Raw genomic sequence first — 13,264 nt, 5'->3', positions numbered from 1 at the left:
GTCAGCCCTTAGCATAAGTAAACAATTCCAGCTGAGACCAAGGAATGTTTGCATGCTTCCTGTAAAGGAATAAAAGGGTGTAATGAATTCATAAGTTTTGGGAGGCACTGTATTTAATAGGAAATAAAACCACCAGTCTTTTATTTGGTGCCTGAGTGCTTACCTTGTATCAGGCACTGTTTCAGGCATCAGAGATACAGTATCCATGGAGGTTACATTCTAATGAAGGAGGAAAGAGATAAGAAACAAATAAGTATATGTTCTTAGGTGGTAAGTGCTAGTGGGGAAAGAAGGCAGATTAAGAAAGATGGGGCTTCCTAGGTGGCACAGTGTTTGAGAATCCACCTGCCAATGCAGGGGACACAGGTTCGATCCCTGCTCCAGGAAGATCCCACGTGCTGTGGAGCAACTAAGCCCATGTGCCACAACTATTGAGCCTGAGCTTTAGAGCCCATGAGCCACAACTATTGAGCCCATGTGCTGCAACTACTGAAGCCCACGTGCCTAGAGCCCATGCTCTGCAACAAGAGAAGCAACGGCAATGAGGAGCCTGCGCACCACAACGAAGAGTAGCCCCCGCTCACCACAACTAAAGAAAGCCTGTGCACAGCAAAAAAGACCCAACACAGCCAGTTAAATAAATAAATTAATTTAAAAAAATGATGGGAAGTGCAGAGTGGGAATGGGATTGTAATTTTATAATCGGGAAGCCTCTCTGATAAGCTGACACTGAGGAGACACTTAAAGGAAGTGAGGGAAGGAGCCCTGCAGAGATCTGGAGAAGAACATTCTGAGCAAAGAGAACAGCCAGTGCAAAGGGTTGGGGGGAGGAATATACTTCAAAAATTTGAGCTTCTAGAAGGAGGCCAGTGCAGCTGAAACTAAGCAATCAGAAGAGTGATAGAAGTGCTATCACAGACAGCTGAGCATATGTTAGGACCTCGTAGGACCACAGTGAGAATTCTGCCTTTTTCCTGAGTGAGACAGAAAGCCACTTGCGAGTTTTGAGTAGTGGAGAGACATGACCTCAATTAAAAGCCTTCCTCCGGCTACTGTGTAGAAAAGAGATATGAGTGGGGGATAAGTTCAGAGGTGATTGTAGTAACCATGACAAGAGGTGATGGCGTGACTGGGTGGTGGTGGTGAAGAGGATGCAAGGTGGTCCTATCAGATGTATTGTGAAGGTAGAATGGGTAGGATTTGTTGCTGGTGTGAAAGTGAGGTGAGAAAAAAGAGGAATCGGTATGACTTCAAGATTTTTCTTTTGCCTGAGCATCTAAAGAATGGAACTGCCGTCTCCTGAGACAGACCACAGGCGGGGCATGCAAGGGAGATAATTAGGAGAAGGACATATTCAGCAATTGGAGATACAAGTCTGGAGCTCAGAGGAGACGTTTAAGCTGGTGATACAAATTTGAGCGCCATTAATATTAATGACTACAGAGGGTTTTTAAAGCCATGAAACCAAATGAGATCACTAGGGAGGGGAGTTCAGGGAAAGAAGGGAACTCTGAGGAATAGTCTGGGAGCCAAGGAGCGTGAGAAGGAGCTTCTAGTGAAGAGAAGCGAAAAGAAAGAGAAAGTCTACCCTATGAGCCAAATGATGAAAGTATTGTAAAAAGGGAGGAATGATAAAGTATATCAACTTGGTCTCTTGGGATCCTGGCATTTTCATTTTATTAAATTTTGCAACAACCAGTGAGTAGTAAGGAACCAGAGATAGGAGCCGTTCCTAATTTTTGACAGATTGGAAAAATGAGTTCCAAAGGTGTAATCATACTAAAACCAAAACAGACAATAGCAACAGCAAACCCCTAGAAATGTTATCCTTAGAGGCACAACATAACGTCAGCCTCTACAGTTGGACATTGGGCTAATCTCCTCCCTCAGTCATCACCTTCAGCTTCATAATTTTTAAAATAGGATTAAGAATATTTGTAGGTCTCATAGGGCCATTGTGGAAGCAAACAGGGTGTCATAGAACCTTTTATATAATTCCACCTATTTCCACATTGGCATTCTAGACTCTGCAAGTAAGAAAATGCAGAAGTCTCTTTATGATGCAATTTTTATACATATTTTGTTAATATTATTAGTTGCTTTCAAAATATATGATTCTTTCATTAAATTCACAAATATTTGTGCTTTTCTACCCAGTGCCAGGCACTGAGGATTCACAGGGAAATGAGAGCCTCCTGCCACTAAGGAGCTTAGAATCTAAGGAAGCAAATAGTTAAAATGACTGACACCTAGAACATACAGCAGACCGCCAGTGCCATTAATCCTTGTGAAATAATCTGTGGATGGTCTCCTCATCCCAACTGCCCACTTATTTTTCATTTAAGAGATGCTTTGGGGTAAAGCCTGAGAATGAGCTCTGTCACCCATGTATATATTTAGCAGGTAGCTCTAACTGTATCAGTTCCCAAAATAGTGCCTGATGTTCAAGATAAGTGGCTACCCACATGTTCTTTTTTAAAGCAATAAATGGTTATGCATTGTCCTCTCCAGTCATATTTGCACTTAAATGTGGACCATGAAATCTGCTGGACTGCACTATGTCCCACGTGCTCCCGCTCACGAGCTTCTCGGGACCAGTGATGTGCACAGCTAACTATAGGGCTGTCATCAGCTGCCCAGTGATCTACCTTAAATAGGGCTGTCAGACATTTTATTTGGTCCCAAAGAGTCCTTTGTAAATGACCCAGAGAGAAGAGGGAGAGCCAAGGTGTCCCCGGCATCAACTCTGAGATAGCAAGCACGGACCATCTGGCGCTTGGGCTGGGAGCTGGGGTGTAAGAAAGAAGTAGTAGGGATAGTATAGTTAAGCCCCATTCATTTTCAAGTTCAAAGTTCTTTAGCTAGCGGAATACAGAAAGAACTTTACTTTGTCAGAGGCGACCTGTGGTAATATGAAATCTCAGCAAAGAGCCGAAGGCTGTATATTCTTGTTCAGGGACTATCACTCAACATCACCACAGGCTGGAGCTATGACAGGAATAGCTGGCGTTCGTGAACCGCATAGCTTGCAGGGATGCTGATATATGATACACCTTGGATTTTAATCATTTCTCCTCCTCTGCTACAAGTTTGCAGATAATGTTCACTCCTTCCATTGTCATAGTCCTGGGGCACAGGGAAATTTGGTTTTATTTGATTTTAAGTTCTCTGGCTGTTCTCTCTGGCATTGTGCTCTGTGATTTGGTTGCTTTTTAAAGTTGTATGGCCATGTGGGAGGGCTGGCATGTATCTATTTTTATCGACACCATGACCATGGGCCTTAGAGTCTGGAAGACATGTTCCAAACCTATTGCTAAGGTCAGTCTCTTGGAGTCGAGAGCCAGTTTGGCACCATGGTAAAGAGGACAGGCTCCTGATTTATGTAATCCTAGGGTCAAGGTCAGAATCTGTCACTTCCATGCTATGCAATGCTATTAATTATCCTCTTTTTGCCTCAACTGCTTTATTGACGAATAGAGAGGATATTTGTACCTACCCTAGGGTGGTTGTAAGGATTAAACTGAGATCTTGGAACATGATGGCACGTAATGGCTGTTCATTAAATGTTCAGTCATTAAAATTGGCTAATTCCTTAGAGGTTTGGTTTCCTGATTCTTAGAATGGTTGTGTTGATATGGATGTTAAATTATCTGGGGGGAAATTTCAACAGAGTGTCTGGTGTAGAGTGAATGGTGATTATTCTCAGTAATAATAATAACAGCAACAGAAACTAAAAAAATTTGAAATGGACTCCAAAGCCTCATTATTGCTCACTCCCCATTACTTCTTTATGTCAATATCCGTTCTCTTTTTATGAGATTACTCGGTTCTGACTCACCAGTGAAGCAGTGACCCTTTCTACAATAACTATTGTTATGTGAAGGTAGAGAAGTCTCTTCTTCTAATTGAATTCCGTATGCCAATCAGCCAACATGCTTTTACTAAACACATTATATTCCCCACTTGGATGGGGAAGCAGTCTTCTGCTCTAACAGAGTTTGTAATTAACTGGGGTTACAAGGTGAAAACACACCCATTCAGTAAATTACAGTTGGGTGTGTAATGTGTATAAGGCACCATGCTTGTGAGTATTCCAACAGGTGTAAACTTGCACCAGATGGGGGTCCCACCTTCAAGGGGTACAGAGTCAGCTGAGAAAAGTTGGGAAAGAGAGCATGGATACAGACTGTCCAGACTGGATACCAGGCTCTACCCCTTGCCACCATGAGACCTTGGGCAAGTTACATAACTGCTCTGCATAGGGGCTCCTCATTTGTCACATGGAGATAACAATAGTACCTGCATCATAGTGTTAACGTGAAACTTAAATGGGTTATTGTGTATAAAGCACAGTGCCTGTTATACAATCAGAGATCAGCAAATGCAAGCCATTTCCAAATATATAACATAGCTAAGGATAAGGCATGCATATGAATAATTAGTATGAAGAGTATGGTGATGATTGCTATGGAAGTGCGGCAGGAGAGGCAAGCTGACCTGGGCTTCATGGAGAATGTGGTATTTGAGCTGAGCTTGGGAGGCTAGGGAATCTACGAACATGGAAAATTAGGGCAAATCACGGCAGCTTTAGAATTAGAGACAGCGTGAGTAAGGGCATGGAGGTAAAGAAGGCCAAGGACATCTGTTGGGAAGAAGTTGGGAAGATAGGTTGGAAAGTGAAGGTCCTCATATACTAGTTCAAGTAATTTGTATTTGTTTTATGGACAGTGTAGAGAGTCATTGTGGATTCTTAGTAGGAAAATGATAAGGTCAGAGCTATGCCTCCAGGAACAGAACAGAGGAAGAATGCTCTGAGTGTCGTGATAGCCTTGTCCTGGTTTCTAGAGTTCCAGTCTCTCCTTCCTCTGGCCCATTTGCTGTTGGACAGGAGGGAGGGAAGACTCAGAGAAGAAGTGATGATGTTGAGCCTGGGCTGCAGAGAAGCTGGATGCATCATTGACAAACACAGGAAACGTAAAAAGATGAGTAGACTGAAAAGGAAGCCTTTTGATGCATTGGGATATATTGCTTGGAGGTGTCGATAAATCCATTGATCAAGTTAGGAATAGGTGGAGGTTTGGAACCTTAGAATGTCATCAGGTTGGATGTACAGATGGCATTACAACTCCTCAGAATAAAACTGGAAGCCTGAAGAATGAATGAGATTGCTAAGGGAAAATGACAAAGACCCATCCTTGGCCTATCCCTGTATTTAGGTGTGGCAGGAGAAGGGGAACATGGGAAGGATCCATCGGAAAGGTAGGAGAACTAGGAGAATACTGAATTGAATGAAGGAATGGAGGGATTTCAAGAAGGAGCATATCATGGATGCTGACCGAGACTTATTTGGGAGACAGTAGGCAATAGGAATGAAGGAGAGATAAGACTAGAGGTGGAGGGGAGAACTCAGCAGTGGTGGGGAGGGAAACCTTCATGTGATCTTACAGAGGTTATTTCCTGGGGACCTAAGGGATTCATACCTCTCACCCTTAAGGACAGAGGCTGAGTCTGAAAGGTCTTACCATGACTGATTATTGTGCCCTCCAACCTAGCACTTTCTTCTCTTTAGCTTGCCTGTCTTTCTCGCATAGACAGAAGGTATTATTATTTGATATTGACTGAGTTGGATCTACTGTAAGTCCTACAAAAAAGGCAAAGCTTTATCGTCTTGTTCCAGTGAAACAAGATTCAAACAAGCTGAGAATGCATTACCAAAGCACCCCATAAATTTGTAGTAGAACAAAACTTCAAAGTTGTGTTGTTTTCTCTGTCAAGAAATCAATCATTTTCCTTGCTGGGGTGGTGGAAATAATGGAGATGGCAGTGCCCTCTTGGAGCTGGACGTATTGATGAAGGGGAAAGCAAAAATAATGAGAGAGGATCAGAAAGCAAGAGAGGCAAGTGCGTCTGTAGAGTAAGAGTCTAGTTTTGGATTTTAGAATTGGAATCATTCTAGGTTATGACAAGAAATGTTCATTAGCGTGTGTTACTAAAACGGAGTGACAGTCATTAGGTCAGGGTGTTCATTTTGAATAGAGTGTCCACATGAACCTTGAAGTTACTGGAGATGATGGCTAAAGCAGAGTGGAGAAAGGCCACGGGCTGGCCTTTCAGCCGTCGGCTCCATCATGACAGCATTAACAGATCTCCTCTTACAAAACCTGGTGTACTCCATGGTACCCTGGAAGAATTCTTTGCCCTTGGATGGTAGATAATACATGTGTTAAATTCACACAAAAATGTTTATCAGATTTCCTGATTGTCATTGAGTCAGATAAGTGGTGGGAGAAGTAACCAGTCTGTTGATAGATGGCATAGGTTACCAGAGAAGACATGAGATTGACTATCATGTGTCTCAAACTAGAAGAGTGTTTGCACCTGAGCAGAAGAGAATGCTCTGAGTTGGCTTTGGGGGATGTGAGGAGAGTGCAAGCTTCTGGGGAGAGGAGACAACAAAGAAGAAGTTGTAACTTTCAATTAAAAAGGGGCTTCCTTTTTATAGCTGAGTAATATTCCATTGGACTGGAGGACACGGGGTTGGGGGAGCGGGGGGCGAAGGGGAAGCTGGGACGAAGTGAGAGAGTAGCATAGGCATATATACACTACCAACTGTGAAATGGATAGCCAGTGGGAAGTTGCTGTATAACAAAGGGAGATCAACTCGATGAGGGGTGATGCCTTAGAGGGCCGGGACGGGGAGGGTGGGGGGGAGTCGCGGGAGGGAGGGAATATGGGGATATGTGTATAAATACAGCTGATTGAATTTGGTGTAAAAAAAAAAAAGGGGGGGGGAGGGGGTTCCTTGGAAATAGCATTATCTGGAAATTCCCAGGTTTGATTTAAAGAAAAGGGAGAAAGGAGGAAACCCAACAAAAGGGTGGGAGTGGTGGTTCTCTGTTTCACTAAGGAGTGAGAGAATTTATGAGATGAGTTACACTAACTCATCTCATGATTCCAAATGGTGCAAAGATTTCCAGGTCAAGTACTCCAAGGCTCCAGATGTCTGTCTATTGAAGGTTTGTGGAGATAATAGCTGCTGTCTGGAGCAAAGGCAGGTACAGGCTGCCACGCCAGGTGGTGTCTGTAGCCATGTCAGCACTGAGCGTATGGTTCCAGGCAGCACATGGAAGGGACTGAACATGTTTGGAGAAGGGTGAGTTTGACCCAGAGTCGCACATGCACCTGTGTCCCCCAGAGTGCTGAGTCGGACAGTGTCTGTACATGCGTGCTCCTTAGGAAGTGGTTACTGAGCCAGAGCAATTCTTTTATTTCATTTGTTGATCAGCAGCCTAGGTTGTGAGTATGTGAATTACAGCATAGGTCAGCTTCAGGAGATAAGTATATCCCGAGGCAGCTGGTGCAAGGTGGTTTGGGCACTTTGGGGTAGAAAGAGCATGGGAAAGGAGATCATGGAAAGAGATTCTCTAAGACACATAATAAAGAGAAAACCTTGTTGACGTTTCACTAGCTCTTGAAAAGTCTAGTCTATAGACCCACAACTGTGATTTCCAAATGCCTGTTTTCACTGGAGAATGGTGCGTAGATGGGAGATACTTAAATATTTCTCGATGGGGGGTTCCTCTTGACATTTTGGACAAAAACCTGTGTTTTGTGGACTGCCTCTTGCAGTACAGACCATTTAACTCCCATGGCCAATGTCTTGTAGCACCCTTCCATCATTTTGACAGCTCATCATTCCCCATGGCCTGTGCCCCTTAGGGGGATGGTATCAGCCCTGGTCACTGTGCAATCTGGGGGAAGACTCTGCCTGGGAAATAATGGCATCCTTTTCAGCGATTTCCCTGAGCTCACATCTTGAGAACAGTGATATTCTGGAGTTTTCTTTTCTCTCAATTCAAATGAAGACTGAATTGTGACTTCACTAGAAGCAGAGGCTTGAATTTATTACTGACTCAATTTAGTGATGAACAGTGACATTTCAGTGCTAGTGAAAGTGTGGAGCTTTTTTTATTCCCCCAATCTTCACCTCATATGTCTGTGATTCGTGGCTTCTGCTGCCCCTGGCCAATCCCTGGGCACCCGCAGGCATATTTCTGGGAGCTGGTCCTGTTGATTCTCTTCATGTTCCCACCAAGTAGAGGATTTCATTTTCCCACATGACCAGGCATGTTGTAGACACAGTTGAAGAAAAACCTTGTGTGTTTAGTACCTCTTTCTAATTCTCCAGGACAGACACTAACACCCGGGACATAGGAGTAAGACCAGGAACAGGAAGGCAATTGCTGAGGAGAAAGCTCCACCTGTTGCTCCTCTGTTTACTCGTTTAACTTAACCATACCTGGAAATCTTTTTGATGTTTGAAACCCCAAGTCAAGTAGTGATGGAGAGAGCATGTGGACTGACAGACTGGAGGAGCAAGGATGGAGAGATGGTGAGGAAAAGGTTTTCCTCTCAGCCTCAGGCAGGGTCGAGCAGGGGGTGAGCACATTAGTGTAAATGGAGGCCAGCCTCATTTCCACACCATCAACAAGGTGACTGCAATGGGAGGAGGGCTGCTTTGGAGATTCATGCCTAGGAGGAAGGTCCCCTCTTTGGGAGTTCAGAGTGGCTCCTCTACTTGACCTTCAGCTCCTCCTTCCAGTCTGGCTCCTCAAGGTTTCTTTCAGTCTTCCTTTCCCGTATGTCTAACACTCATCTCCTGCTACCCTCCACAGCTGCCTCTGTCCTCTCTGGGAAATGCGTCATCACCGCATACACCCCCTCTCCCGGCAAAACGCGTCTCTTCTCTGCCTGACATAAAATGGCCTTTCCCTCCACAAGCCCCGCCTCCCTCAGACCTCCGCTGTTGTCTGTTTCCCTCAGTCTCACCTCAATGTTTTATTGTTTCTTCGGAGAGATTGCTTAGGTTTACGTTCACGTTCACTCAGGTGTTGAAATCATCTGCTCACTTGGATGGTGGGCAGTTTGTACCTCTCAGAAGTGAGGCTCGCACTGTGTGTTTAAGCAGTACCTCTGTTCCAGCAGTACTTGCTCTCTCTGACCCCACCCCAGAACGGAGGCAAGTCCTGACTCAGGCGAGGAGTTCAGTTGTGCCACGTGAAGAATGCACTCTCCCTTATCTAGCATTCTAGGGCATGTGCCCCTCAGCATACCAGATAAAGGCACAGCGAGGCACCCTGGGGACGCGGCTCTGTGTGGGGAGGTGGTCCGTCGCTGCTCACGTGGGTCTCTGTTCCCCTGGCAGGAAGACGAAGTGGTCCTCCAGTGCATCGCCAACCTCCACAAGGAGCAGAGGAAGTTCTGCCTGGCAGCTGAGGGACTCGGGAATCGCCTGTGCTTCTTGGAACCCACTTCAGAAGCCAAGGTGAGATGGACTGCCTGCCCCGCACCTTCCCTCTTGGCGCTCCCCAGACAGCCGTCTAGGGGACAGAACTGCTGGGGGATGGTGGTAAGGGTGATGAGGATGGGGAGGAAGAAATCTGAAAGAATACATTTATTTTTAAAATGGGAAGCAGGTCAGAACACTGTCTTTCAGTGTTCAGCAGGACAGAGGGGATGCCTTGAGGTCATTGCCGGTCTTCGTGGAGGTTCTTTTATTACTCCCAGAACACCTTTCTTGTTGTTAATTCCTAGAAATCTTAGTGCATCTTCTTCACTCCCAGCTATCATTTTATTGCTACAGGGACTCATGGGTCCTTGGACCTGTGCTTCTCAGCAAGCTCATCACTTTCAGCTGTGGCTGTGCTGAGATAGTTGTAACTGCCTGCTGTGACCTGGGGGCAGAGAGGAACATTTGCCCTGGTCCCTGCCTGTGTGGTGGCATGTAACATAATCTCTCCTCAGTCAGACTTTGCTTTCTCCATTTTCAGATGCTTTCTGCTTTTCCTGAACTGAATATCAGGTAGATCTGTGTGCCCAGTATTCTCACAGTACTTTGTCATCCCAGGAAGACCTTTATATCAGTCAGAGTTTTCCAGAGAAACAGAACCAATAGGCTCTCTCCTTTTTTCTAGATAGGTGGGTGGATGGATGGATGGATATGGATTTTGATTTCTTTTAAGGAAGTGGCTTATGCAATTATGGGGACTGGCAGGTCTGAAATCAGCAGGTCAGATCAACTGGAAACTTAGGAGTTCATGCTGTATTAAGGTAGATTTTTTTTTTTTTTTTCCCCTTCAAGAAGCCTCAGTTTTCATGCTTAAGGCCTTCTACTGACTGGGGGAAGCTCACCCACGTCAGCAAGGCTAATCCCCTTTGAAGTTGACTGATCGCAGATGCTAATTACATCTACAAAATGCCTTCACATCAAAACCTAGGTTGGTGATTGATTAAATAACTGAGTACTATAGTCTAGCCAAGTCATCACCCCTCCACGCTGTTTTTCTTACAGAACAGTTTTTATTTTAAATCAGAAAATGGTTACATTTCCCAGTAAGCCCACCTGATTGGCATGTCATTTCTCCATGCAAACATATACAACGCAGGCACACATGCAGAGTTTGGCCAAATCCTAGAACAGCAGATGTGCACGGTGAAGGCCGTGTCTCCCAGAAGCCCCTCTCCTCTCCCTCACCCTGCCTCCCTCCCGTGTAGGTCGCTGATTCATGAGCACAGACATCTGTCAGTGGCACGTAGAACAGAGTCACATTCAAATAAATGGCAGAGCAAAGAGACAAGGAAGATTTTTATCTTTTTAAAGGTCTTAGGTTTGATTTCCCTGAGGCCTTTTCTCATTTACTTTTGTTCTTAGCTAGGTATTTTTCTGTTCATTCCCAGCAGTCTGAGATAATAGGAAAATCATTAGATTATAAATCCAGAAGTTAATTCTCAGACATTAGCTAGTGATGTGACCATGAGCAAGTCACTCAGTCTTGTTTTCAGCTTTCTCATCTGCCAGATAAGATGCAGCCTAGTGCAATAGAAAGAGCATTAGCCTGAATTAGAAACCCATGGTACCATTTGCTAGTCATCCATTGAGTGGGGCATAGGACCTTGGTTTAGGGCACAGCTCTGGAGCCAGACTGGCAGAGTTTGAATCCTGTCTCCACTACTCACCACCAGCTCAAGCCAGGGCCTTGAACAAGGTATCTCACCTTTCTGAACTTAGTTTTCTCATCTGCTTAATGGGAATTTACTAGTAACCATCTAATAAGGTTGTTATAGGATTAAATGAGTTAATACATGTGAACCACCCAGCACATTGTAAACTCTATTTAACCATTGGCTATTGTGATTTACTCTTACCTAGACCAGATTACCTAAGACAAATTAAAGAGAACTAAAAATCATAATTAGAGAATTCTTTGTATGTAAAAATAAAAACCCATACTACTCATAAATGCGTTAGGGATAAGAAAAATCCTTCCTGATCCCCACTTGACTAAGTGATTGTTCTTATTTTAATTTTTCATTTTAAATTTAAAACAAGATAACATGACTGAAGAATTTTTAGAAGAAATATAATGTATCATCTGTAACTATATTCCCCTGTCACAACTGTTTTCATTTTTGTTTTTCACTCTGGCCTTTTCCCACATGTACCCATATATTTTCAAAGTCATACTCATAGTGGGTATTCAGACATTCCACTTTTTTCCTTTCATGTTTGAGCCAGCTCCACGTTGCTATGTAGTCTTCGTGGTTATTAAAAAAAAATTCATGTATGTGGTTTTGTTGATTTACTTTTGCTTCCTGGAGTAATGTCCAGGAGAAGAATTAATGGTATCAGAAGCATAAACAGTATTAAACTGCTTTCCTAAAAGGATATACCAACAGCACACCCACTGTCATTATGTAAGTGTCTCTTTTGTATATAATAAGAAAATGTAGGGCTTCTCATGAGGGCTTCTCACAGAAAAAACAGGGTAAAGTTCCTGGAAAGGATAGAGTAGGTTTTCAGAATTTCCTGTCACCACTCCTAAGAGAAGCCTGCTAGATGAGTCCATTTTCTGTGGCTTCAGGCTTTCCTACAACCAGTTCCACCTATGCACACACCTCTTCTGGCCTGTCCCCTCCCTTTTCACTAGATACTTCTAATTCTCAGATTTCACAACCAGCTGTGCCATTTTTAGGCTCTTGGAAACTAATGTAAGCCATGCAATGAAGTGAGAAGGTATGTGTATTCCCAAGCCTGGCACTGGACATGAGGCACAGACATCAAACGTTACTCTTATCAGCTGGCTACAGAGCCAACTGTTGACCTTGGGCATTCCTAGTCAAGGGTATTTCAAGCTAGTTGAGACTCAGATAAAACTGAAATGAACTCTAGGGAGAAGAAAGACCTCAGAGAAAGAAGAGCTGAGATAAGGTGTTTAAAAGATATTCTCAGTGTATGAGCCCTGAGAAAAAAGAGGTCATATTGAAGCAAGGAATGAGAGGGTATAAGAATAAGAAGCAAAAGTATAAGAATATCAACACTTGCTATAGACCTGGAGACTGTTGAGCACTTGGGAGAGTTCTCTTGACTTTGATTCCTGTTTGTCATGGCCCACGCTTCTCTGAAGGCCCCTGAAACTGCAGATATTAATTCATGGAGGCACCCTTATTCAGCTTTCCGTTCAAATGAGCACAGCTTGAGGAGTTAAAATGTATTTTGTTTTGTAGGGAAGACTCAGGGTTAAAACCAGAGACCAGGAAACATCGAGCGGAAATGGTGCTTCTTTATTTTATCAATAGCAACAAGTGTTTATTAACTGTCATTTTTAAGTGGGAAATGTCTCCCAGGAATCAGGAATTTACTACTTTTCCTCTGGTGCTTAATAGTGTATCTCTGCGTTGTACCTGCAGTGTCCAACAGGGGGGTCATGTTTGGTTCAACTTCACATCCGGACTCATAAGATGCTGATAGACCCCAATCTGCTCAGTAGGACAGGAGCCATGGCTTGCCTGCTGGGAAGTGTCAGGCGCTCCTGCGGGAATCTTGCAGTCCTTCGGGGGCTGCCTTCTGAATCCCCACCCCAAATGACAGCTCAAGTTCAAAGAGACAAGGTCCACATCAGGCAGGTATGGAGTCACCATGGCTTAATAGCTTCATATACCACAGGAGCCAGTGTCTCTTGTAACAACTCCATAGACATAGCTTTTGAGGTGCCCACAAATGACCACTGCCACTGCAAGGGTCATCACACCTTACACACTACAAGGGAAATCACAAATATAGGACTTTCTATGAGGTCCTGGTGGTCTTTCCAGTCCCAAGGCAGGCTACCAGTCAGGGATCCTTTTCACCCTAAGCAATGTTCCCTAGTAACATAATTAACATATCAGTTTTATCAGGTTGTCCCAGGAACAGAACTGGACAATT

The 13,264-nt window shown here is 44.0% G+C and overlaps 1 protein-coding gene across 1 annotated transcript in view; it reads left to right on the top strand.

Annotated features, from left to right (window-relative positions):
• Positions 1-1,120: 1,120 nt before the first annotated feature.
• Positions 1,121-13,264, top strand: part of RYR3 (ryanodine receptor 3) — a 361,967-nt gene continuing 349,823 nt past the window's right edge. The window contains 3 exon segments of the mRNA XM_057721476.1: positions 1,121-1,161; positions 4,669-4,682; positions 9,210-9,325. Coding sequence (XP_057577459.1) covers positions 1,121-1,161; positions 4,669-4,682; positions 9,210-9,325 — 171 coding nt within the window.

This window comes from Hippopotamus amphibius, chromosome 2 (assembly GCF_030028045.1).
Source record: "Hippopotamus amphibius kiboko isolate mHipAmp2 chromosome 2, mHipAmp2.hap2, whole genome shotgun sequence".
Taxonomy (NCBI): domain Eukaryota; kingdom Metazoa; phylum Chordata; class Mammalia; order Artiodactyla; family Hippopotamidae; genus Hippopotamus; species Hippopotamus amphibius.
Note: the sequence above shows the minus strand (reverse complement) of the source record. Positions and strands in the feature narration are given on the sequence as shown.